The sequence below is a fragment of the Maylandia zebra genome, linkage group LG7, assembly GCF_041146795.1.
Source record: "Maylandia zebra isolate NMK-2024a linkage group LG7, Mzebra_GT3a, whole genome shotgun sequence".
Lineage (NCBI taxonomy): Eukaryota > Metazoa > Chordata > Actinopteri > Cichliformes > Cichlidae > Maylandia > Maylandia zebra.
In genome coordinates, this window is record NC_135173.1 from 29,722,052 (window position 1) to 29,749,536 (window position 27,485).

General features: G+C 47.1%; 1 protein-coding gene across 2 annotated transcripts; it reads right to left on the reverse strand.

Moving 5' to 3' along the window:
- Window positions 1-76: 76 nt before the first annotated feature.
- dusp11 (dual specificity phosphatase 11 (RNA/RNP complex 1-interacting)) lies at window positions 77-27,424 on the reverse strand. 2 transcript variants are annotated; one of them, XM_076886224.1, is made up of 10 exons: window positions 27,285-27,424; window positions 9,164-9,494; window positions 8,497-8,572; window positions 8,275-8,406; window positions 7,856-7,979; window positions 7,334-7,394; window positions 7,209-7,255; window positions 3,312-3,387; window positions 1,974-2,105; window positions 77-766 (listed from the first exon to the last, which is right to left on the reverse strand). In XM_076886224.1, exons 2-10 carry the CDS (start codon window positions 9,199-9,201, stop codon window positions 415-417), a joined length of 1,038 nt encoding a protein of 345 aa, XP_076742339.1. In that variant the 5' UTR covers window positions 9,202-9,494; window positions 27,285-27,424; the 3' UTR covers window positions 77-414. The 2 variants fall into 2 exon arrangements, with proteins under 2 accessions (XP_076742339.1, XP_004556183.2); XM_004556126.6 differs by lacking the exons at window positions 9,164-9,494; window positions 27,285-27,424 and adding an exon at window positions 8,967-9,102.
- Window positions 27,425-27,485: the final 61 nt, after the last annotated feature.

Consider the following 27,485-nt stretch of genomic DNA (forward strand, 5'->3'; position numbering starts at 1 on the left):
GTGAGCTCACAGACGCCCGACAGAGCGCTCAAGTCACACCACTTCATACCAGTTTATAATTTACTGACACACAACATTTTCAGCTTTCATTTAATAAAACAAGCACACAAACAACATGTTTCATTTTCTTCTTATTCACTCATGAAAACATGAAACTTTAAATCACTCTCCACTCTTCACCTTGAACTCTGACCTTCAGACATGTGGCACACACACACGCACATCAAATGTCAGTCTTGGAAGCTAGAGCGAGGTTATCAAAGTAATAATGACGACATTTGAACTGCGCTGTGATTGGCTGAAGTGGACTTCAGCAGCGTTAATTTTAATTCCTGTTTAAATATTCTCATTCAAACACTAACATCCTTAAAAGGCCACATCACCTCAGTCCATTCTTCTTCTATCAAATAAAATCTAGTGGTCGTATCCGCTTGCTCTGCCTCCCCGTATGTGTCTGCTGTCGCTGTGTCTCATTTGTGGCCCCGCCCACTCTTCCTCAGGCACTCCATAGCCTTCAGCAGTCCAGCGTGGTGAGTAGCGAGGGAGGATCGGAGGAGGAGGAGTTCTCCACGTGTCCAGCGTTGTGGCGCCTGGCCTCCACTGAGGGTTCCCCACACGGCTATCCTCCAAGTGTGGCGGTCTCCTCCACTGATTATCCGCCTGAGGACGTGTCCATCGATACGGGTTGAGCGATGGTGGAGGAGGGGGGAGAAAGTCACCCTGAGGAGGGCGGTGATGAAGGTGGACGTTCCCTTGTCGTGGAGGTCTTTTTTCATTTGAAAAAAAAAGAAAATATTTTTATTCATATTTTTAAATATATGGAAAATTGATAATTTTTTTGTTTTATTTAAGAATATACACACACACACACACACACATACACACACACACACACACACACACACACACACACACACACACAAGATTATATTTCAATCATTTAACCCTTTAAGACCTACCATAGAACCAAGTCCGCCGGAGCTAATATTATATTTTTACATGTTGTAGTGCCATTTTTGGGAACATTTCAAGTTGATATACATCAATACAACCATTATAGCCCAAATTTCAATAATATGTATGCATTAAGTGCATAGTAATTACATAAATTGCAGAAAAGTGCAATAAACTACAAAAAAATTAAAATTGTTTTTGTTTTTTTAACATATATTTCTAGTTAGAGAAATTTAAGAGGCTTATCCCTCAAAACTGTAAATACAAAAAAGTTGCACAAAATAGTTTCCCACCACAGGAAATTTATTTTGAGTGTCTTCATAGTTTTATTTTTGAAATACACCAATTTTTATATACTGCAGGAAAAACGAAAATAAATATTATAGTGTAAATTTGCAAAAAAAACAAAACACCATATGCATCAAAATAAACTATTTCCAGCAGTGTAATATGAGTCCTAAGCATCCCAGAAACGATACAGAAAGTCATAAAGTCAAACACAACTTTTAAAAACACCAGTATAGGCTCATGAGGCCCTGATGGTAAAAAAACTACATTTCCGCAAAATGACGTCACGTCCGGTTTCGGGCAGGTCATGGCGGACATGCGATAGTTCGCGCTGATGGACGTAGGAAGTGTTATGAACAGCTGATCGGATCGGCAAAGCGTGTTTCTGGAATATTATGTTTTTGTTGCTGCAAGTGCTTTTTATGCAGTCTTTGCAAAGCTATACGTGGAAGGAAACTGTGACCTAGATGTAAGTACAACTCCTCCGGTTTCATATGCAAAAAACATTTACTGCGCTAGCTCACGTGGTTGCAGTGCTACAAGGATTTAAAAATAGTTACGCAAAACGGAGGATGCCCACTTCGACCGGCTTTAAAGGGTTAAAAAACTTTATTCACTTCTGTAATGAGTGAATTTGAAAGCAGCAGGATGTAATGATGATTCTCTGACGTTTATTAAACTTGGTTCCTTCCTTCTATGACTGATGAACATATTCAGGTGTGTCGTCCTACCTGTGGTGCCGGGACTTTTGAGCGTGTTCGCGCCTCTTCTGATCGCAGTCATCGCTTGGCAAGCTGGAAAGCGGGCGATGAACAGCTTGACCTCTCATTGGCTCCTGCTCCACCTCCTCCATCCCTTCGTTACTGTGACAATGGACCAGAAAGAGTCAGGAACCAATCAGAGCGCAGCAGTTAGTCGGCATGACGACTCAGAGCAAGACGAAAATGACAACTGTAAATACAATTTCTAAAGGCGAGCTTAGACTGTGGTTAAAAATATATCAGATATGTATTTCTAATATTTTATTTGTACTGTAATAAATAACCAAATAAAATTGAAGAACATTCGTTTTTCCTCAAAAGAAACTTTCACAAACATTTTGAGTATGGAAATGTGTTGATTGTTCTTTGATGAATAATTTGAGATATTTACATTTTTAAATGTTTTTGTCGTGTTTTAGTATTTTTTCTCTTCATTTTTAATATTTTTATTATTTCATAGCATCCATCCATCCATTCACTTCCGCTTATCCTTTTCAGGGTCGCGGGGGGCGCTGGAGCCTATCCCAGTTGTCATAGGGACAGAGGCGGGGTACACCCTGGACAGGTCGCCACTCTGTCACAGGGCCAACACACAGGGACAGACAACCATTCACGCTCACACTCACTCCCACATTCACTCCTATGGGCAATTTAGATTTTTCAATTAACCTATCCCCACTAACTGCATGTCTTTGGACTGTGGGAAGAAGCCGGAGTACCCGGAGGGAACCCATGCAAACGCATAGCAGTTAAACACAAATATTTTAAAATATTCTATGAAAACTTCTGCACCATTTAAATATTTTGAATTCATTCTGATTATGAAAACACATGAAGGGAATTTCTGTTGATATTTTACAACATTTTAAACTTCCTTTAACCCTTATATTCATAATTTATACTGTAAAACAGTCCAAGTCCAACTTTTTTTGCGCCCTGTACCAGTTTATGTCCGACAATATTTTCACGGATTGGCCTTTAAGGTGTCGCAGACAAATACAACAAAATGAAACTAGTACTGGTATTAAAAAAAAAAAAAAGACGATAAAGACCCCCAAAAATCCCAAAAAAACATACATTTCACACCCGAGCCTCAACGCCTCATGGACCAGCCCCGGGGCTGGGGACTGCTGCTGTAAAATATTTGAGACTGTTTAATATTCTTTTTTTTTTGGCTGTTATTTGATTTTTTTGTTTGCTACAAAAAAATTAAAGTTGAAATATTTTTGTCTTTAGGATATTTCTAAAGAGTCTATCTGTTGATTTTGAATAATTCGTGTGGGTGCAGTGAGTGGGGGGGAGCCTCACCTCCTCCTGCGCCCGTGCTGCAGGTCATGCAGGTAGTTCTGCCTCTCGATGGCGTGACCGCGGGACAAGTTAAACACTGCAGAGAGAGACGATGCTTACACATGCTTCACACGTGAAATATGAACAGTGTTGGGAAGGTTACTCTTCAAATGTATTTCACTACAGATTACAGGATACATGGCCCAAAATGTATTTTGTAACGTATTCAGTTACGTTACTCAATGAGAGTAACGTATTCTGAATACTTTAGATTACTTAATATATTATTATGCTTTTTACAACTACATGAATGTACTATTGCTGTGTGATTTATTACTATTACTGAAGGTTAGTCGCCATACCAATACCGACTAGATTTTTAAATCTTAATACAAAATGAGTAACAGTAGGTGGACATTAGGTAAGGCTGCACTTTTTGCAGCGATCTCGTAAAACTATTCCACGCGTATATAAAACAGGTCCGTGGCTCCGAACCGTAGTAAAGGGACCTCTGGCTAATACGTCGGGTTCGTGTCGGGCTCGTAGCCGAAAAATAGCTTTACCGTATTTCCCGGACTACAAAGCACACCTGAATATTAGCCGCACAAGCTAAAATCAGGGGAAAATCCTGTTTTGTACATACATTAGCCGCACCTGACTAAAAGCCGCAGGTGTTTCAATGTTGACTTATCATATGTAAGAGAATATGCACAAAGGGAATTGTCAGGAAAGAGATGGCTGTTTGGAGACACACCCCTTTTATTAATATTTTGAAAAACAAGTTATGGTACATATTTGCATAACTTTTTAGGTATATGTACAAGTAGCGGTAATTACAAGTACGAAACATGTACTGTGCTTCATAAATGAGTAACAAATGTAGTACATAACAATAACCTACAGCACACCAGAAAAATAGACTCAGGTGCAGTGACACGGCTTTAACAAGAAGAAAAGTCAGTCATTCACCATCTTCCTGCGCACTAAAACCACCAAAGTCCTCTTCTCCAGTGTCGGATACAAACAGGCTCAGGATGGCTTCGTCATCCACTCTCAGCTTCTTTCCTTCGTTGTCACTTTCAAAACCAAAGAAATCCTCGTTGTCAGTGTCGGAGTCGAACACCCTCTGAAGGGCCGTGGCGGTGTCCTCCTCTCCATCATGCAGCAGTCCAGCCCTTCGAAATCCGTTGGTGATCGTGGATGTTTTCACACTTTTCCACGCTGTCAGAATCCACCGGTGGAGTTGAGCATAACTTGCTTTTCGCAAGTTTATCGCCGCTCGTCATCCACGACTCCCGCTGAACGCGTAGCGTTAATTTGAAGTTTGTTTTTCGCGTTACTTGTATGGCACTATGTTGCCTGGCGGATGGACACGTGACCAACATACCACTCTTGAACCCCGATCCTTCCGCCAGGCAACGTAGTGGCGTACAACAGCGGAACAAACAAAACAAATCGTCTTACGATATGACAAAAATCATGGACAATCCATAGAAAAGCTGCACCTGACTAAAAGCCGCAGGGTTCAAAGCTTGTGCAAAAAGTAGCGGCTTATAGCCCGACAATAACGGTACTTTGTTGTCTGGGTCAACTTTGCTAGCGAGAGACAGAGAGAGGCGTTGAAAGGCTGCTCCAACGGAACTTATTGTTTCGGAGGAAAACACGAGCACAGCGTACAGTCGAGTCGAGTCCACGGCCTCTCTGTGTGAGGATCTAAACGTATTCTACGCTAGATTCGACACAGCGAACACCATGAGACCGGACAGTGTGCGCACCGCGGATGACGTCAGTGCGCACACTGTGTCTGAGGAGGATGTGCGGAAGTGCTTCAGGAAGGTGAACGCACGCAAAGCTACTGGTCCGGACGGGATTCCCGGCCGCGTCCTCAGGTCATGCGCGGCTCAGCTGGCTGGAGTGTTCACGCACATCTTCAACCTTTCCCTCTCTCTGTCTGTAGTCCCAGCCTGCTTCAAAATGGCCACCGTCGTCCCTGTACCCAAATCCTCCACCATCTCCTCATTGAACGACTGGCGACCTGTAGCCCTGACCCCCATCGTAAGCAAATGCTTCGAGAAGCTGGCCAGGGACTTCATCTGCTCTGCACTACCCGACTCACTGGACCCTCTACAGTTCGCATACCGCCACAACAGGTCCACTGATGATGCCATAGCCCTGACACTACACACTGCCCTGTCACACCTGGAGAAGAGAGACACGTATGTGAGAATGCTGTTTGTAGATTACAGCTCAGCATTCAATACCATCGTTCCCTCGAAGCTGGACAGGAAACTGCAGGATCTAGGACTGAGCAGCTCCCTCTGCAGCTGGATCCTTAGCTTCCTGTCTGACAGACGCCAGGTGGTCAGACTGGGCAGCATCACCTCATCCCCCATCACACTGAACACTGGTGCTCCACAGGGGTGTGTACTGAGCCCTCTCCTGTACTCACTCTACACCTACGACTGCACAGCCACTAACAGCTCCAACATCATTGTGAAGTTTACGGACGACACTACAGTGGTGGGTCTTATCACCAACGGTGATGAGACGGCTTACAGGGAGGAGGTCAGCACCCTGACCCACTGGTGTCAAGACAACCATCTCACCCTCAACGTCGCAAAGACAAAGGAGTTGATAGTGGACTTCCGGAGGTGCAGAGAAGTACACACCCCCATCACCATCAACGGCGCTGCTGTGGAGAGAGTGAGCAGCTTCCGGTTCCTTGGCGTACACCTGGCTGAGGATCTTACGTGGTCAGTACACACAAACAAAACAGTGAAGAAGGCACAGCAGCGCCTCTTCTTTCTCAGGAGACTGAAAAGATTCGGCATGAGCCCCCGCATCCTCAGGACCTTCTATCACTGTGCCATTGAGAGCATCCTCACTGGATGCATCACCACCTGGTATGGCAACAGCACCGCCTACAACTGCAAAGCTCTCCAGCGAGTAGTGCGGTGCTCTGAACGGATAATTGGAGGTGAGCTTCCCTCCCTCCAAGACATCTACAGGAAGCGCTGCCTGAGGAAAGCGGGGAGGATCATCAAGGACTCCAGTCACCCCAGCCATAAACTGTTCAGACTGCTTCCATCAGGAAGGAGGTTCTGCAGCATCCGGTCCCGTACCAGCAGACTGAGAGACAGCTTTTTCCATCAGGCCATCAGACTGCTGAACACGTCATAGACACCTCAGCTTCACTACTGGAACTTCAACATTATGCACTCCACACTGTATATAAATGCCACTTGTTTTGCACATATTCAACTCTGTATATTTTATATATTTTATTATTATTATTATTATTTTTTTTTTTTACTATTTAATTTGTAAAAATGTGTATACACACACACACACACACACACACACACACACACGTAGGAAAATATTTAGTATACACATCCAGAAATGCATACACTATTATATATTGTACATATATTTATTAGTTTCAGGTTGGCCATTCTTGTATTTTGCTCGTTTGTGTTGTTGTGTTTGCACATCTCTGTTGCTTGTGGGGCTCGCACACAAGAATTTCACTCGCATGTGCTGTGCCAGTGTGCCTGCACATGTGATGTGACAATAAAAGTGATTTGATTTGATTTGATTTGAGTCTTAACAGCTTACTTACAACTGGGCTCGTCAGGCACTCTTCTTGGCTGCGGTGGTTATTATTCTATTTACATGCTTCCAGCTCTCGTTTCTGGTGGGTCATTTGTTGAATAATAATTTTAAAAAATATTTCTTCACGTCATTATGCGGCTGCAAGTAGTGGTGACATGGGCCGTGAGATTGAGAAACAGGCATTTGAGCCTCTTAATGTACTCATGTACTCATATGTTGTATTTTAAATACGTAACGCCGATACATGTATTCCATTACTCCCCAACACTGAATATGAAATATGGACACAAGAAGCCGACTCACGCTGCACCGCCTCCCTGGGGTCCATCCCATCCACGTCAATCAGATACCTGCAGGTGACACGTGGCAGTTAGATCCCGCCCACACCCTTGAGTCCAGCCAACCAGCAGGCTTAAGTTTGTACATACCTGCAGATCAGGTACCCGGTACGGTTCAGGCCGTGGGTGCAGTGCACGCCGATCAGCTTATCTGCAGGAGACACAAGCCACAGTTAGAGCTCAGATCGCACTTCTTCTACTGTGGTTTCCTATTAAAGGACACAATGCCAATCGCACACGATCTCATTCATGCAAAGCCTAAAAGTCATGTGACCACAGCCAGCATGACGGGTTTGATTGAAGTAGGAAACCAGCAGCTCCTCGTCATGTGACTGCTTGAAATCTGACCAATCAGCTGCCTGCGAGCCCGAAGTCCCAGCAGACTTCCTCCTCCTCCTCATCGGAAGAGGAGGAGAGCTCCTGTGAGACAGCAGCTGATTAAAATGCTCAGAGCTGATTTTCTTCCCAAAAGTCCCCAAATCTAAAATCTGAGCAGCCTCAAATCTGCAAAACATGGCAGTCATGCAGGAGCAGCAGAGCAGCAGGAGGTGAAGGAGGAGATCAGACTTAAACCTGTGTCAGCGAGGGAGGTTCACAGTAGCTTGCTCTCACCGTTCTCCTTATTCTCCCGCAGGAAGCTGCAGACGGCGCGTTTGAAGCTCAGGATGGTGTCATCACTGGGAACCTCGTGACCTCGCGTGAAGATCTTCACACACAGCAGGGACCTGGGAATGTCCTACACACACACACACACACACACACACACACACACACACACACACACACACACAGTTTACTTTATCATCATCAGAAAGCTGCAGTTCCTCTAATGTCCAGATAAGGCTCTGAAAGAGAATGAACGCCTGGAGAAAATCCATCTTTTATATACATTCTGTGGGATAAGCAGTGCGTCTGTCTGTGTGTTCGTGTGTGTCTGTGGTCAGGTGGAATAATAGCAGCATAATCAATAACACTGATCAGTAAACACAGACTTGATCGATTTGTCTATAAATGCAAGATCTTGTGCTCACCTCGAGCCTGTAGTAACGTGTGGTGAAAGTGAGGTCGATGATCAGCCCAAGCTCCTCCTCCTCGCTGCTGACAGCATCTAGCAGCTCCCAGGGGCCAAACACATCAGAGTGCGGCAGCTGGCGGTTCAGAGACTGCACAGAAGAAGAAGAAGATGATGATCATGATCATGAGTGACGCTGAGCGAGGCATTTGTGGGGAGGAAGCTCAGATGACACACTGACCTGCTTCAGAGGAACTTTGAAGGCGATGAATCGAGTCCCGCGGAGGCGTTTTCCAACCGGCGAGTAATCGAGCCACCTGCAGGACACGAACAGTCAGTCAGCATTGTCATGGAAACCTGAAGATGCCCGATTCTTACTTCTACTGCCGTTACTCTCACCTGAGAGAGAACTTTCACATTAACATCTCAGTTTAAAGATACGGTTATAGATGTTCAAAGACGTTCCCAAAATAACAGTGAACTTCCATGTAGCTTTCCTGTAGCTCTTTTAAATAACTCTTTATTTACTTATTTCACACACAGCTGAACTTTTTAAAATAATCTTTAGAAATAATCCACTCGTGTTTCCTTTGCAGGCGTGGCTGCTTGATGATCACAGATTACACATGAACGCTCAGTGTAAAACCCTTTAAACATCACATCGGTGACGTCATTATGATCATGCGCTAGATGTTTATTTTTTATATTTACCTGCGGGTCATTATTTGTTTACGTGTGTGATGATGTAATCGCGGTTACTCGTAAGACCGTGCGCTTGTCATGAGGTCACACAGCAGCAGACTGGAGGCTCTCAGGTTCATGAAGCTGTTATTAATAACCGTCTTTGTAATAAACCCCGGACTCTTAGTTATACCTGTGCATGCGCGGAGCTGTAGGCTGACACGCACCTGTCAGGTATGCCGTTCTTCTTCGCGGATCTGGACATGTCTCCACTGCTAGACGTTAGAAATAAAAGAGTAAAAGCTTGAACCCAGCGGAAGTCCGTCTCTGACCACGTGTCTCTGCCACGGCGACTCGGAGCCGGACCACAGCTCCTCCGCCGCTGTGTCGCTCCGCTCGGGGGTAAAAAGGCGGATTAGGTTATGCTGTGCTCTGGACGGTGTGCGGTGTCACGGAAAGTTGGAGCAGTGTCGCAGCACCAATACTGCCGGCGCACACGGATGACGCAATGACAGCCGCTCTGGCGCCTACCTGCCGCCAGACGTCGCACCTGAGAGACTAATCACAGACAGAGGATACGAAAAATAAATGATCTCAGATCAATCCAGGTTATTCCGGATGAAAACAATAAGATTTACTCTTTTAAAAAAGAAATGTGGAACAGCTGTTTTCAGAGGAATATTTCTAGTGCTTGTCCTTTGTTAACAAAGACGGAAATATTGTAATCTCAGAATAAATTTTGACACACTTCATCAGACAACATTATTAAAAATTATAGCAAATTCATTATACTTTTTGGAACATTATATTATATTATATTTTTACATTAATAAACATCTCATCCAGGAAAAAAAAACAAAAACAAAAAAACAAAAGCAAATAGTAGAAACAGGAGTTCTGATGTGATCTTTGTGGTTTTGAAGTAAAGACAGTGTTGAAACAGTTTCAGGCATTTATAGAAAATAAGCAGCAGTTATGGTTTAGTTTCCCGGATTAGTCTTTCCTAAAATCTGGTGTCTTAAAATTTTGGCTGAGGCGTCATTTTGACTCCTAAAAGTTTCTGATGATCATGTGCATCTATCAAAGTGTCACTTGGTACACACCAGGGGCTATTGTAGGATCAAAGCTTTGGGGGTGCTGAGCACCCAGACGGCTTGTGAAATGGGACGGTCTAGCCTCCGTTGCGCTGCCCAGGTTGCCTAGCAACCATAACACTAACAACTGGAAACGTTTCATACAGCTTTATTTGACAGAAATGAAGGAGAAAATCTTTTGTTCGTGTGTTTGTTTGTTTCTACATGAGCTTTGATTTGATAAGTATCAGAGGCTGAGACCACGGGACTGTGAAATCATGATTATTGGGCTTCACTTCTGTACTGAACAGTCATTTAAGATTAGCTAGTAAATAACAATTAGCTGATGTTGTTCATGAGACTCAAAGTCATCTCACTTTGGTAATGTAAATATAATATGGCCAATATTAAAGTTATAATTTCAATCATTATTAGTTATTACAGCAGTAAATGAACTCTGTGTCAAATACTGAGCTTCAGTAAAGATTCAAGCTGCATTTGTTTATATTATTTATATTTTCTGTCACCTTAAATCTTCACTCAAAGACAGGTTTCTTTGACACTGTATATATATAACTGTGTTATATATATGAGAGACAAATATTGTTCTTTTAATATGTTGGCATTACTAAATTTGTCTCAGTGCTTACTTTAAATATCCATAAAATCATCACATTCTCTGTAAGATTAACGTCAACTATTTGTAACATATGTGTTAAACACTTGTGAATTTCACCCAAAATACTTTCTTTTTTGGAATAAATATGTCATTTTTTTGCATCTCACTCTCCTATCTGTGTGTTCGGTCTGTGTGCGTTCATGTGCGTGTGTGCGCTGCGTGGTGACGTAGGCGCGTGCATGTGTGCCCCGGTCACAGCTCCTTTCAGCATGGCCGGAGGTAAGTCACTGCCACGTTGCTCTCGGTTAATCAAAGTTTGTTCGGATCCCAAGCTTCAGTGTGAATACGACCGTACCGCCGCGGTTTTGTTTATCGTTAAGAGACTCATTTGGGATAAGTTTTGTGGAGGACGAGTTCATTAATACACAATTATAATGAGTTATAGCCGAGAACTCGGCTAATATGCTAGCATGCTAAGCTAGTCCGTATCGCTAGCGGCTTGAGAGTTTACTCGCGTCAGTCTCTCCTTTTGTGTAACAGCATGCACCTTTTCTTTCTTCGTCAGGAGAGGGTTACGGGCAGTCGCGTGACACGCACGGATCGAACATGTGTCTCTGTGTTGCAGGTATGGAGATGTTTTTATGTTTTGGAGATGCAGTCTTTCATTTATTGTTCTTATAAGTTGTTTTGATGTTTTTTAGTGACATATTGTTTATTTTGTGCTTTTTGTTTTTCGAGAGTTTAAGTCAATGGTTTGAAATAATTTGTTGTATTTGGTTCGTTACATTAATGTACATTAAGGGCACAGCTCCTTTCAGCATGGCCGGAGGAGAGGGTTACGGGCAGTCGCGTGACACGCACGGATCGAACATGTGTCTCTGTGTTGCAGATGTGCAGTAAAGAGCCAAAGATTCGACACTGTCTCCTGCCTCTTGCTTCAACACCAAAACACAACGCAGAACAGCAGGCGTAACAATTACACGGGTTACATTGGTGCCGTGACCCTTTGGATTCATCAAGCATCGACGTCATCTCGATCACCGTGGGGAGCTCTTCATAATTGCCCTCGTTCCAAGTTGGTTGCTTTTCCTAACTTGTGTGGGACTTTTTGAATGAGCTTGGACATTTAATCTGCTCAATTCTCATCCTGAATAACATTAAGTGTTAGTTAAGAATACTGTGTTTGCTTTTGTACAGTTGCACTATTTGGAATCTTGTTTCTTGTGATTGTGCTTTATTCATCATTATGGAGTCAGCATCTGGTTCAGAGGCAACTGGTGTTCCTGATGGGGAGGTTTCCTCTAATGTTGGTATGGGGCGAGGGTGGTTTCTTGGGGATGGGGTTCAGACACCTAAAGTTGGTGTGTCATTTGCTCCCAAGTTTTGTTCCACTCGTCTCCAGGTTCCCCCCTGTGACATTCAGACCCCGCAGACAGCTGGCAGTGCTGAGTTGAGTACACTCATCTCAGATTTGGCCAATCAGATTGGTCAGTCCATTGTAGCCCAGCTGCAAGGTGATAAGGGGACCAGTATGCCTACTGAAAGCTCTAAGGCTGAGCAGGGACCCCCTGAGCTAAATTTGTCTGGGGTGAAACTCGTCTTGCAATCAGACGTCAAGGAGCCACCAGTTTTCAGGGGTGATGGCAGTGATAAATTTTCCATTCATGAATGGGTTGAAATGATGGAAATGTACTTTGTAAAACGCAACACACCAACAGATCAGCGATCACGTGACATATTGGCTAGGTTGATGGGGAAGGCTAAGGATGTAGTGAGGGTCACCCTACGTCACAACCCCTCACTTGACCATGTCCAGGTTCCTGATTTGATATTTGACATTCTGAAACAGCACTTTAGTGTATTGACTTACTCTTCTATGCCTATGGCTGACTTCTATAACACGAAACCATTACAACATGAGGGAGTGATGGAATATTGGATAAGGCTAAACAATGCTATTGACGCTGCTGACGAGTGCTTGCGTAGGCAGGGGCGTAATGTTGAGGATCCAGGGCGTGAGGTCTCGATGATGTTCATCAAGTATTGCCCTGACCCCATCCTCTTGAACAGGCTCAGCATCAAAGCAGCTGAGGAGTGGACAACCACTGAGGTTCAAGAACGCATTGATAGCTTCCAGCGTGAACTCAGGGCACGCAGTCAGGGCAGTTTCCACACCTCACAGAGGAGAGAGGTTAGCCACAACTGCTCTATTGTGCCTCAAGAAGCGATGGCATCACAGCCTGGGCAGGCCAGTGTCGCCTTGCAGTCTCAGCCTACAGCACCAGCCTCAAACCTTACTTGTCAGCTTTCGCCCACAGCAGCTTGCTTCACTCCTGTTCTAGCTGATGTTTCGACAACCTGTCCTTCTGGGACGTCAGTGTCTTCTTGTCCGGTGCCTACTCCTACTCCTCAGTTCCAACAGTCACCAACGTACACTGTGTCCACTCAATCTAGTCAGCAGTCAGTTGGTTGCGAGCTTGGTTCGACTAACACCCAAGCTTTTGATGTGACTGGCATGCGCGCTCTGATCGGCCTCTTGGATCGCGTGATTGCATGTCAGAATGTGCAGACTACAGTCCCTGCATCTGCACCTTCGCAGCGTTTTACCCGCGGGCCCTTTCTTAAGAAGAGTTGTCAGGTCTGTGGCAACACTGGTCATTCCACTCACATGCACTGCAGGAGAGAGAATCTCTGTCTTGCATGCTTTGCTCCTGGTCATTGGAAAACGGACTGTCACAGTCGTCGTGAGGGACGGGAGGCCGGGGCTGTCGCGAGGCAGGGTTGGCCTTCGGAAAACTGAATCACCCACACTTGGAGAGGGGCAGTGTGGGGGATGAACCTAATACCCTCAATCATGATGAATCGGATCTCGAAATTCTTTATGTCAACACCTGTTCAACAATGCCAGAGGGATACCGTGTCGTGGTTCAGGGACCAGCAGTAGTGCCTACATTTAGTGAATTGTTCTACACCCAAGTTGCAGTGAATAACAAGGTTAACTTGAGGGGCATGATGGATTCCGGGTCTATGGCTTGCACTATGAGTGAAGAGGCCGAGAAGTCACTTAGAGAGGCTGGGGCTCTTGTGAGTGGACCGCAGTCGGCCGAACGTATTGTGCTGGTTGGCTGTGGTGGGAAGCAGACCCACCCAAAGTGCGTTTATGACTTGACACTTACTGTCCACGGTGTGAAATGCATTGTACCAGTTTTGGTAGTGTCGGGCCAGCGTGATGAGCTCATCATTGGCTCCAATGTTCTCAAGTACCTGATGCGAGTTATGAAACATTCTGATGACTATTGGAAGCTTGTGTCTGTGGGAAGCAAGCACTCGCTTCTTGACTATGAGCACTTCTTGGACATGATGTCGTGCACCACCAGATGGAGGGGTGAGGAGGTTCCTGACAAAATTGGCACTGTGAAACTGCCTCGTGCTGTGACACTACTCCCACGGTGTGAGCATCTGGTATGGGGCAGGCTGCCCAGCAATGTGCCAGTCTCTCCAGGCAGCACGATCATCGTGGAACCTTGCACCTCTGGGTCTGGGCCGAGAGACGTTCTTGTTGGCCGGGTGATCACATCCATGTGGGGTGATCGGTGGGTGCCATTGAAGATGACCAATCTCTCCTCAAAACCACTAACCTTGAAACGCAACTCGAGGGTTGCTGTCGTTTCATCTTGCCTTGCGGTGGAGGACCTTGATTTCCAGCAGGACTCCTGCAAGATGGCGAGTATGGCCCAGGTACCAGTCAGTGGGCCAGCTGCTACTGAGGCTGACTTGAATGACAGGTTGTGCTCCCTAGGTTTGGGTGATCTTGACATTGACTCATGCCATGCCAGCTTACAATCAAAGAGAGAGCTTGTTGAGCTAATTGAGCAGTATGAGGACATCTTCTCTAGACACCCGCTTGACTGTGGTGAAGCTAAACGCTTTGTACATCGGATCCACCTGACTGATGAACGCCCATTCCGTATGCCTTACAGAAGAGTACCCCCTGCTCATTACCAACAACTAAGGCAGGTACTCACTGACATGGAGGAGAAAGGGATTATTCGCAAATCCATCAGCGAGTATGCATCCCCCCTCGTCATGGTCTGGAAAAAGGATGGCGGATTGCGGATTTGTACGGACTTCAGGTGGTTGAATGCGCGGACTCTTAAGGATGCGCATCCACTCCCTCACCAAGCGGATTGCCTTGCCGCGCTTGGGGGCAATGCCTTCTTCAGCACGATGGACTTAACCTCTGGGTTTTACAACATTCCAATGTGTGAGGAGGATAAGAAGTACACCGCTTTCACAACGCCTGTTGGCCTCTACGAATACAACCGGATGCCACAAGGGCTCTGCAATAGCCCAGCTTCATTTATGCGCATGATGCTGAACATCTTTGGTGACCTCAACTTCACCAGTCTGCTCTGCTACTTGGATGACCTCCTGGTCTTTGCTCCCACTGAAGAGGAAGCCCTGTGCCGGCTCCGAGCTGTTTTTCAAAGGTTGAGAGACAACAATCTCAAGTTGAGTCCAAAGAAGTGTCATCTGCTGCGGAAGTCAGTCAGGTTTCTTGGTCATGTCATCGACCAGACCGGAGTGGCTGTGGACCCAGCTAAGGTGGAAGTGATTTCCAAGATGCCAAAGGAGGCTCTAATGGAGAAGGATGGTTGCACTCCTTCTGTGAAAAGGATTAAGTCCTTTTTAGGAATGGTCTTTTTCTATCAGTGCTTCATTCCTGGTTGCTCAGCCATTGCCAAGCCTCTGTTTGCTCTGACGGCTGGTCAGAAGAGGAAGGGACGGACTAGTCACGCTGGGAGGGGTGCTGGCATGTTCAGGAAGTTGACTGCTGCAGATTGGAGCCCTGCATGTGACAAGGCCTTTCATAAACTGAAGGACGACCTCCTTAACTGTGCCGTGTTGGCTCACCCTGACTTTTCACGACCGTTTATTTTGTCTGTGGATGCTTCTCTGGATGGACTGGGAGCGGTTTTATCACAATTGCCTATCGACGGGGATAAGGCACGCCCTATTGCTTTTGCGAGCAAAGCACTAAGCAGGTCACAGCAGCGATACCCAGCCCATCGCCTTGAGTTCATGGCCCTGAAGTGGAGCATCTCTGAAAAGTTCAGCCACTGGTTGAAGGGGCACCAGTTCACAGTGTGGACTGACAACAACCCGCTCGTTCATGTATTGACCAAACCCAAGCTGGACGCTTATGAACAAAGGTGGGTGGCCAAGCTGTCATCCTACAACTTTGATTTGAGGTACATCCCAGGTCGAAAGAATGTTGTAGCAGATGCACTCAGTCGTGACCCCTTCACCTATTCTATTGGTGGGCGCTTGCTTCAGGAGCCCTACGAGCACTTGGTGCGGAATGCAGAAGGTGCGGCGGCTCATGAGGTGCAGGACGCTTTCAGGTTTGGTGTCCAAAATATTCAGGTTGCCCAACAACCTGTTCCAGCTCTGACCTCAGAAGATTCCTACAGTTCGTCGGAAGTCACGGCTACCTTGGTTCACCATGATTACTGGGAAACCGCTGCGGAGAATAGAGCTGCCTCCCTTCTCTACCTTGTTCAGCAGTTGCAACCAGTTGGCAATGATGTACTGCCATCACTTACCTTACATGAGCTGGAGGACCACCAACTTCAAGATCCCGTCATCTCCGCTGTCCTGCCACTCGTAGCCCGCAGGAGGCACCCTTCCAGGCGTGAGAGACATGGTATGGATTCCAGGGCACTGGCCCTATTGAAGCACTGGGAGAGGCTCAAGGTTCGGGATGGCATTCTCTACAGGGAGACGAGAGACCCTGTGAGCAAAACAAAGAGACTCCAGTTGGTGTTGCCAGTGAATTTACGGGTGCAGGCCTTGAAAGGTGTCCACGATTTGGCAGGGCACCAGGGTCAAGTTCGCACCCTCCACCTAGCAAGGCAACGTTTTTTCTGGCCCAATATGGAGAGGGATGTGAAGGAGCATGTTCGGTGCTGTGGAAGGTGCATACTTGCCAAGACTCCAGAGCCTGCAGCACGAGCCCCATTAGAGAGCATTAAGACCTCTGCTCCCATGGAGCTCATCTGCATTGACTTTTGGTCAGCAGAGGACAAAAAGAAGCGCTCTGTTGATGTGCTTGTGGCAACTGACCACTTCACGAAAATGGCCTTTGCTTTCCCGTGCAAGAATCAGACTGCCAAGCAGGTTGCCAGAAAGTTATGGGACTGTGTTTTTTGTGTATATGGTTTCCCTGAGCGTATTCACTCAGACCAAGGTCCCAGCTTTGAGAGTGAATTATTTTCTGAGCTTCTGCAGATTTCGGGCGTTGCCAAGTCTCACACTACGGCTTATCACCCTATGGGCAATGGGGGCACGGAGCGGTTCAACCGCACACTTGGCAACATGCTGCGAGCTCTCCCTCTCAGAGCCAAACAGGAATGGCCGCAGCAGATTCAGACATTGACCTTTGCTTATAATGCAACTGTTCACGAGACTACTGGATATGCCCCATTCTACTTGATGTTCGGCCGTGTCCCACGACTACCGGTCGACGTTATGTTCAAGTCTGTTTTGCATGATCCCATTGTGGTGGACTTTAACGGCTACTCCAAGCTTCTTCTGTCATACTTGTCTGAGGCTGCCAAGATCGCCCGGGAGCACACCAGCAATGAGCAGGAGCATCAGGCTCGTCAATACAATAAGAAAATCAAAGGTGTGTCTCTGAACGTTGGGGATCGCGTCCTGCTTGCCAATAAAGGCGAGCGGGGCAAGAAGAAACTTGCAGACAAGTGGGAGCCTCAGGTTTACACTGTTGTGGAGAGGCATCCCAGGACCCACATTTACAGGATCAGTGACTCTTCAGGCCAGAGTAAGGTTGTACACAGAAACCTTCTGTTGGACGTGAGTTTCCTTCCTGTCCAGGATTCGTTGGGAAGTCAGTCCTTAGACGTTTTCTCCAGTGAGGGGGATCTCAGTGCTGATGGGGATCTGGAGGACCCTGGCAGTCTAGGGACAGAGTCTACCGCAGCAAGGACTTCTTTGTGGGTCCTTTCGGATTTGAGCCATGGAGTGGATGTGGATTCCGCGGCAGGAGAGCATGCCTCACAGTCCACGGATCGTCAGCATGGTTCATGTGATGGTGCGGATGTGGACAATGCCCCACCTGATTCTCAGACTTGCACAACGGACATTCCAGCAAGCCCTGCTGGTCAGGCCCAGCACTTTGCTCTTCCTACTCCGGTTGACTGTTCCGCTACCTCTGATTCGACACAGTCTGGCACAGATTCTGTTCCAGGTGCCTGTCATGGGGACGCTGTTGTTCCGCAGACTGTTCCTGTTTCTGGTTCAGACATCAATCAGACCTCTGGTCAGCCGTATACTGAGCAGCCATCCAACTTGCCAAGACATGACTCTGACCATGCCAATGTTCGAAGCAGAGTGGTTACCAGAGCAGGTCGGGTGGTAAAGTCAGTCAACAGGCTGATAGAAAACATGGTCCAGAAGCCTATTACATGGGGCCTGTTACCGCCACGGGAGGCTCGGCCTCTGACATAGACTGTTTTTTTGGGTCATCCCATTGCGTATTATGAATGTGTTGTACTTGCTTGAGGCATCATGACACCCACCCTGGGCGTTTTATGGGACCACGTTTGATGAGGTGTAGGCTGCACCTTTGTGTTCTGAAAGGGTTGGAGGCCTGATCAACCTATCCAACTTCTTTTAATCCATTTATGGATAGTTTCTAACTGAACTATGGGATAAGATCCTTGGGTTACCTGTTCCGGAGGTGATGGTAGTTCAGCGTCGTTGTGCCTCTTGGTACTGCAGTACCATTCAGATGTGTAGTGATTTTGGTGAAATTCAGGGGGGGTGAATGTAACATATGTGTTAAACACTTGTGAATTTCACCCAAAATACTTTCTTTTTTGGAATAAATATGTCATTTTTTTGCATCTCACTCTCCTATCTGTGTGTTCGGTCTGTGTGCGTTCATGTGCGTGTGTGCGCTGCGTGGTGACGTAGGCGCGTGCATGTGTGCCCCGGTCACAGCTCCTTTCAGCATGGCCGGAGGTAAGTCACTGCCACGTTGCTCTCGGTTAATCAAAGTTTGTTCGGATCCCAAGCTTCAGTGTGAATACGACCGTACCGCCGCGGTTTTGTTTATCGTTAAGAGACTCATTTGGGATAAGTTTTGTGGAGGACGAGTTCATTAATACACAATTATAATGAGTTATAGCCGAGAACTCGGCTAATATGCTAGCATGCTAAGCTAGTCCGTATCGCTAGCGGCTTGAGAGTTTACTCGCGTCAGTCTCTCCTTTTGTGTAACAGCATGCACCTTTTCTTTCTTCGTCAGGAGAGGGTTACGGGCAGTCGCGTGACACGCACGGATCGAACATGTGTCTCTGTGTTGCAGGTATGGAGATGTTTTTATGTTTTGGAGATGCAGTCTTTCATTTATTGTTCTTATAAGTTGTTTTGATGTTTTTTAGTGACATATTGTTTATTTTGTGCTTTTTGTTTTTCGAGAGTTTAAGTCAATGGTTTGAAATAATTTGTTGTATTTGGTTCGTTACATTAATGTACATTAAGGGCACAGCTCCTTTCAGCATGGCCGGAGGAGAGGGTTACGGGCAGTCGCGTGACACGCACGGATCGAACATGTGTCTCTGTGTTGCAGATGTGCAGTAAAGAGCCAAAGATTCGACACTGTCTCCTGCCTCTTGCTTCAACACCAAAACACAACGCAGAACAGCAGGCGTAACAATTACACGGGTTACATTGGTGCCGTGACCCTTTGGATTCATCAAGCATCGACGTCATCTCGATCACCGTGGGGAGCTCTTCATAATTGCCCTCGTTCCAAGTTGGTTGCTTTTCCTAACTTGTGTGGGACTTTTTGAATGAGCTTGGACATTTAATCTGCTCAATTCTCATCCTGAATAACATTAAGTGTTAGTTAAGAATACTGTGTTTGCTTTTGTACAGTTGCACTATTTGGAATCTTGTTTCTTGTGATTGTGCTTTATTCATCATTATGGAGTCAGCATCTGGTTCAGAGGCAACTGGTGTTCCTGATGGGGAGGTTTCCTCTAATGTTGGTATGGGGCGAGGGTGGTTTCTTGGGGATGGGGTTCAGACACCTAAAGTTGGTGTGTCATTTGCTCCCAAGTTTTGTTCCACTCGTCTCCAGGTTCCCCCCTGTGACATTCAGACCCCGCAGACAGCTGGCAGTGCTGAGTTGAGTACACTCATCTCAGATTTGGCCAATCAGATTGGTCAGTCCATTGTAGCCCAGCTGCAAGGTGATAAGGGGACCAGTATGCCTACTGAAAGCTCTAAGGCTGAGCAGGGACCCCCTGAGCTAAATTTGTCTGGGGTGAAACTCGTCTTGCAATCAGACGTCAAGGAGCCACCAGTTTTCAGGGGTGATGGCAGTGATAAATTTTCCATTCATGAATGGGTTGAAATGATGGAAATGTACTTTGTAAAACGCAACACACCAACAGATCAGCGATCACGTGACATATTGGCTAGGTTGATGGGGAAGGCTAAGGATGTAGTGAGGGTCACCCTACGTCACAACCCCTCACTTGACCATGTCCAGGTTCCTGATTTGATATTTGACATTCTGAAACAGCACTTTAGTGTATTGACTTACTCTTCTATGCCTATGGCTGACTTCTATAACACGAAACCATTACAACATGAGGGAGTGATGGAATATTGGATAAGGCTAAACAATGCTATTGACGCTGCTGACGAGTGCTTGCGTAGGCAGGGGCGTAATGTTGAGGATCCAGGGCGTGAGGTCTCGATGATGTTCATCAAGTATTGCCCTGACCCCATCCTCTTGAACAGGCTCAGCATCAAAGCAGCTGAGGAGTGGACAACCACTGAGGTTCAAGAACGCATTGATAGCTTCCAGCGTGAACTCAGGGCACGCAGTCAGGGCAGTTTCCACACCTCACAGAGGAGAGAGGTTAGCCACAACTGCTCTATTGTGCCTCAAGAAGCGATGGCATCACAGCCTGGGCAGGCCAGTGTCGCCTTGCAGTCTCAGCCTACAGCACCAGCCTCAAACCTTACTTGTCAGCTTTCGCCCACAGCAGCTTGCTTCACTCCTGTTCTAGCTGATGTTTCGACAACCTGTCCTTCTGGGACGTCAGTGTCTTCTTGTCCGGTGCCTACTCCTACTCCTCAGTTCCAACAGTCACCAACGTACACTGTGTCCACTCAATCTAGTCAGCAGTCAGTTGGTTGCGAGCTTGGTTCGACTAACACCCAAGCTTTTGATGTGACTGGCATGCGCGCTCTGATCGGCCTCTTGGATCGCGTGATTGCATGTCAGAATGTGCAGACTACAGTCCCTGCATCTGCACCTTCGCAGCGTTTTACCCGCGGGCCCTTTCTTAAGAAGAGTTGTCAGGTCTGTGGCAACACTGGTCATTCCACTCACATGCACTGCAGGAGAGAGAATCTCTGTCTTGCATGCTTTGCTCCTGGTCATTGGAAAACGGACTGTCACAGTCGTCGTGAGGGACGGGAGGCCGGGGCTGTCGCGAGGCAGGGTTGGCCTTCGGAAAACTGAATCACCCACACTTGGAGAGGGGCAGTGTGGGGGATGAACCTAATACCCTCAATCATGATGAATCGGATCTCGAAATTCTTTATGTCAACACCTGTTCAACAATGCCAGAGGGATACCGTGTCGTGGTTCAGGGACCAGCAGTAGTGCCTACATTTAGTGAATTGTTCTACACCCAAGTTGCAGTGAATAACAAGGTTAACTTGAGGGGCATGATGGATTCCGGGTCTATGGCTTGCACTATGAGTGAAGAGGCCGAGAAGTCACTTAGAGAGGCTGGGGCTCTTGTGAGTGGACCGCAGTCGGCCGAACGTATTGTGCTGGTTGGCTGTGGTGGGAAGCAGACCCACCCAAAGTGCGTTTATGACTTGACACTTACTGTCCACGGTGTGAAATGCATTGTACCAGTTTTGGTAGTGTCGGGCCAGCGTGATGAGCTCATCATTGGCTCCAATGTTCTCAAGTACCTGATGCGAGTTATGAAACATTCTGATGACTATTGGAAGCTTGTGTCTGTGGGAAGCAAGCACTCGCTTCTTGACTATGAGCACTTCTTGGACATGATGTCGTGCACCACCAGATGGAGGGGTGAGGAGGTTCCTGACAAAATTGGCACTGTGAAACTGCCTCGTGCTGTGACACTACTCCCACGGTGTGAGCATCTGGTATGGGGCAGGCTGCCCAGCAATGTGCCAGTCTCTCCAGGCAGCACGATCATCGTGGAACCTTGCACCTCTGGGTCTGGGCCGAGAGACGTTCTTGTTGGCCGGGTGATCACATCCATGTGGGGTGATCGGTGGGTGCCATTGAAGATGACCAATCTCTCCTCAAAACCACTAACCTTGAAACGCAACTCGAGGGTTGCTGTCGTTTCATCTTGCCTTGCGGTGGAGGACCTTGATTTCCAGCAGGACTCCTGCAAGATGGCGAGTATGGCCCAGGTACCAGTCAGTGGGCCAGCTGCTACTGAGGCTGACTTGAATGACAGGTTGTGCTCCCTAGGTTTGGGTGATCTTGACATTGACTCATGCCATGCCAGCTTACAATCAAAGAGAGAGCTTGTTGAGCTAATTGAGCAGTATGAGGACATCTTCTCTAGACACCCGCTTGACTGTGGTGAAGCTAAACGCTTTGTACATCGGATCCACCTGACTGATGAACGCCCATTCCGTATGCCTTACAGAAGAGTACCCCCTGCTCATTACCAACAACTAAGGCAGGTACTCACTGACATGGAGGAGAAAGGGATTATTCGCAAATCCATCAGCGAGTATGCATCCCCCCTCGTCATGGTCTGGAAAAAGGATGGCGGATTGCGGATTTGTACGGACTTCAGGTGGTTGAATGCGCGGACTCTTAAGGATGCGCATCCACTCCCTCACCAAGCGGATTGCCTTGCCGCGCTTGGGGGCAATGCCTTCTTCAGCACGATGGACTTAACCTCTGGGTTTTACAACATTCCAATGTGTGAGGAGGATAAGAAGTACACCGCTTTCACAACGCCTGTTGGCCTCTACGAATACAACCGGATGCCACAAGGGCTCTGCAATAGCCCAGCTTCATTTATGCGCATGATGCTGAACATCTTTGGTGACCTCAACTTCACCAGTCTGCTCTGCTACTTGGATGACCTCCTGGTCTTTGCTCCCACTGAAGAGGAAGCCCTGTGCCGGCTCCGAGCTGTTTTTCAAAGGTTGAGAGACAACAATCTCAAGTTGAGTCCAAAGAAGTGTCATCTGCTGCGGAAGTCAGTCAGGTTTCTTGGTCATGTCATCGACCAGACCGGAGTGGCTGTGGACCCAGCTAAGGTGGAAGTGATTTCCAAGATGCCAAAGGAGGCTCTAATGGAGAAGGATGGTTGCACTCCTTCTGTGAAAAGGATTAAGTCCTTTTTAGGAATGGTCTTTTTCTATCAGTGCTTCATTCCTGGTTGCTCAGCCATTGCCAAGCCTCTGTTTGCTCTGACGGCTGGTCAGAAGAGGAAGGGACGGACTAGTCACGCTGGGAGGGGTGCTGGCATGTTCAGGAAGTTGACTGCTGCAGATTGGAGCCCTGCATGTGACAAGGCCTTTCATAAACTGAAGGACGACCTCCTTAACTGTGCCGTGTTGGCTCACCCTGACTTTTCACGACCGTTTATTTTGTCTGTGGATGCTTCTCTGGATGGACTGGGAGCGGTTTTATCACAATTGCCTATCGACGGGGATAAGGCACGCCCTATTGCTTTTGCGAGCAAAGCACTAAGCAGGTCACAGCAGCGATACCCAGCCCATCGCCTTGAGTTCATGGCCCTGAAGTGGAGCATCTCTGAAAAGTTCAGCCACTGGTTGAAGGGGCACCAGTTCACAGTGTGGACTGACAACAACCCGCTCGTTCATGTATTGACCAAACCCAAGCTGGACGCTTATGAACAAAGGTGGGTGGCCAAGCTGTCATCCTACAACTTTGATTTGAGGTACATCCCAGGTCGAAAGAATGTTGTAGCAGATGCACTCAGTCGTGACCCCTTCACCTATTCTATTGGTGGGCGCTTGCTTCAGGAGCCCTACGAGCACTTGGTGCGGAATGCAGAAGGTGCGGCGGCTCATGAGGTGCAGGACGCTTTCAGGTTTGGTGTCCAAAATATTCAGGTTGCCCAACAACCTGTTCCAGCTCTGACCTCAGAAGATTCCTACAGTTCGTCGGAAGTCACGGCTACCTTGGTTCACCATGATTACTGGGAAACCGCTGCGGAGAATAGAGCTGCCTCCCTTCTCTACCTTGTTCAGCAGTTGCAACCAGTTGGCAATGATGTACTGCCATCACTTACCTTACATGAGCTGGAGGACCACCAACTTCAAGATCCCGTCATCTCCGCTGTCCTGCCACTCGTAGCCCGCAGGAGGCACCCTTCCAGGCGTGAGAGACATGGTATGGATTCCAGGGCACTGGCCCTATTGAAGCACTGGGAGAGGCTCAAGGTTCGGGATGGCATTCTCTACAGGGAGACGAGAGACCCTGTGAGCAAAACAAAGAGACTCCAGTTGGTGTTGCCAGTGAATTTACGGGTGCAGGCCTTGAAAGGTGTCCACGATTTGGCAGGGCACCAGGGTCAAGTTCGCACCCTCCACCTAGCAAGGCAACGTTTTTTCTGGCCCAATATGGAGAGGGATGTGAAGGAGCATGTTCGGTGCTGTGGAAGGTGCATACTTGCCAAGACTCCAGAGCCTGCAGCACGAGCCCCATTAGAGAGCATTAAGACCTCTGCTCCCATGGAGCTCATCTGCATTGACTTTTGGTCAGCAGAGGACAAAAAGAAGCGCTCTGTTGATGTGCTTGTGGCAACTGACCACTTCACGAAAATGGCCTTTGCTTTCCCGTGCAAGAATCAGACTGCCAAGCAGGTTGCCAGAAAGTTATGGGACTGTGTTTTTTGTGTATATGGTTTCCCTGAGCGTATTCACTCAGACCAAGGTCCCAGCTTTGAGAGTGAATTATTTTCTGAGCTTCTGCAGATTTCGGGCGTTGCCAAGTCTCACACTACGGCTTATCACCCTATGGGCAATGGGGGCACGGAGCGGTTCAACCGCACACTTGGCAACATGCTGCGAGCTCTCCCTCTCAGAGCCAAACAGGAATGGCCGCAGCAGATTCAGACATTGACCTTTGCTTATAATGCAACTGTTCACGAGACTACTGGATATGCCCCATTCTACTTGATGTTCGGCCGTGTCCCACGACTACCGGTCGACGTTATGTTCAAGTCTGTTTTGCATGATCCCATTGTGGTGGACTTTAACGGCTACTCCAAGCTTCTTCTGTCATACTTGTCTGAGGCTGCCAAGATCGCCCGGGAGCACACCAGCAATGAGCAGGAGCATCAGGCTCGTCAATACAATAAGAAAATCAAAGGTGTGTCTCTGAACGTTGGGGATCGCGTCCTGCTTGCCAATAAAGGCGAGCGGGGCAAGAAGAAACTTGCAGACAAGTGGGAGCCTCAGGTTTACACTGTTGTGGAGAGGCATCCCAGGACCCACATTTACAGGATCAGTGACTCTTCAGGCCAGAGTAAGGTTGTACACAGAAACCTTCTGTTGGACGTGAGTTTCCTTCCTGTCCAGGATTCGTTGGGAAGTCAGTCCTTAGACGTTTTCTCCAGTGAGGGGGATCTCAGTGCTGATGGGGATCTGGAGGACCCTGGCAGTCTAGGGACAGAGTCTACCGCAGCAAGGACTTCTTTGTGGGTCCTTTCGGATTTGAGCCATGGAGTGGATGTGGATTCCGCGGCAGGAGAGCATGCCTCACAGTCCACGGATCGTCAGCATGGTTCATGTGATGGTGCGGATGTGGACAATGCCCCACCTGATTCTCAGACTTGCACAACGGACATTCCAGCAAGCCCTGCTGGTCAGGCCCAGCACTTTGCTCTTCCTACTCCGGTTGACTGTTCCGCTACCTCTGATTCGACACAGTCTGGCACAGATTCTGTTCCAGGTGCCTGTCATGGGGACGCTGTTGTTCCGCAGACTGTTCCTGTTTCTGGTTCAGACATCAATCAGACCTCTGGTCAGCCGTATACTGAGCAGCCATCCAACTTGCCAAGACATGACTCTGACCATGCCAATGTTCGAAGCAGAGTGGTTACCAGAGCAGGTCGGGTGGTAAAGTCAGTCAACAGGCTGATAGAAAACATGGTCCAGAAGCCTATTACATGGGGCCTGTTACCGCCACGGGAGGCTCGGCCTCTGACATAGACTGTTTTTTTGGGTCATCCCATTGCGTATTATGAATGTGTTGTACTTGCTTGAGGCATCATGACACCCACCCTGGGCGTTTTATGGGACCACGTTTGATGAGGTGTAGGCTGCACCTTTGTGTTCTGAAAGGGTTGGAGGCCTGATCAACCTATCCAACTTCTTTTAATCCATTTATGGATAGTTTCTAACTGAACTATGGGATAAGATCCTTGGGTTACCTGTTCCGGAGGTGATGGTAGTTCAGCGTCGTTGTGCCTCTTGGTACTGCAGTACCATTCAGATGTGTAGTGATTTTGGTGAAATTCAGGGGGGGTGAATGTAACATATGTGTTAAACACTTGTGAATTTCACCCAAAATACTTTCTTTTTTGGAATAAATATGTCATTTTTTTGCATCTCACTCTCCTATCTGTGTGTTCGGTCTGTGTGCGTTCATGTGCGTGTGTGCGCTGCGTGGTGACGTAGGCGCGTGCATGTGTGCCCCGGTCACAGCTCCTTTCAGCATGGCCGGAGGTAAGTCACTGCCACGTTGCTCTCGGTTAATCAAAGTTTGTTCGGATCCCAAGCTTCAGTGTGAATACGACCGTACCGCCGCGGTTTTGTTTATCGTTAAGAGACTCATTTGGGATAAGTTTTGTGGAGGACGAGTTCATTAATACACAATTATAATGAGTTATAGCCGAGAACTCGGCTAATATGCTAGCATGCTAAGCTAGTCCGTATCGCTAGCGGCTTGAGAGTTTACTCGCGTCAGTCTCTCCTTTTGTGTAACAGCATGCACCTTTTCTTTCTTCGTCAGGAGAGGGTTACGGGCAGTCGCGTGACACGCACGGATCGAACATGTGTCTCTGTGTTGCAGGTATGGAGATGTTTTTATGTTTTGGAGATGCAGTCTTTCATTTATTGTTCTTATAAGTTGTTTTGATGTTTTTTAGTGACATATTGTTTATTTTGTGCTTTTTGTTTTTCGAGAGTTTAAGTCAATGGTTTGAAATAATTTGTTGTATTTGGTTCGTTACATTAATGTACATTAAGGGCACAGCTCCTTTCAGCATGGCCGGAGGAGAGGGTTACGGGCAGTCGCGTGACACGCACGGATCGAACATGTGTCTCTGTGTTGCAGATGTGCAGTAAAGAGCCAAAGATTCGACACTGTCTCCTGCCTCTTGCTTCAACACCAAAACACAACGCAGAACAGCAGGCGTAACAATTACACGGGTTACATATTGAACCAAATTAGTACAAACATCGCTAATGTCACATAACTTTGCCGACATGTGGCTAACAGTAATGTTTTAATGTTCTTCGTTATTAAACATTCACACATAAATAAGTGACATAATATTCAGTACTTACTTTTAAAAGTTTACTCTTCGGCTGCCCCTCTTCCGCCGTTTTTTTTCCGGCAAAACTATCCACACCAGGGGCGATTTTAGCCCATTTTTGGGGTTGCTTCAGCATCTCCAAAAATGAATCAAAGCACCCCCAAAGATTTCTTACTTTTTTTGACAATATTTGCTGTTTGTGTGACACACTGCTAAAAATATAAAAAGCATA

Bases quoted from the DNA above. Each gene is read 5' to 3' on its own strand.
- dusp11 (XM_076886224.1), bottom strand. From the start codon at position 9,201: ATGTCCAGATCCGCGAAGAAGAACGGCATACCTGACAG. The intron at 3,388-7,208 runs GTGAGTCGGCTT...CTCTCTCTGCAG, and splicing joins CCCCAGGGAGGCGGTGCAGC to TGTTTAACTTGTCCCGCGGT. The intron at 2,106-3,311 runs GTGAGGCTCCCC...CCATTGTCACAG, and splicing joins CAGCACGGGCGCAGGAGGAG to TAACGAAGGGATGGAGGAGG.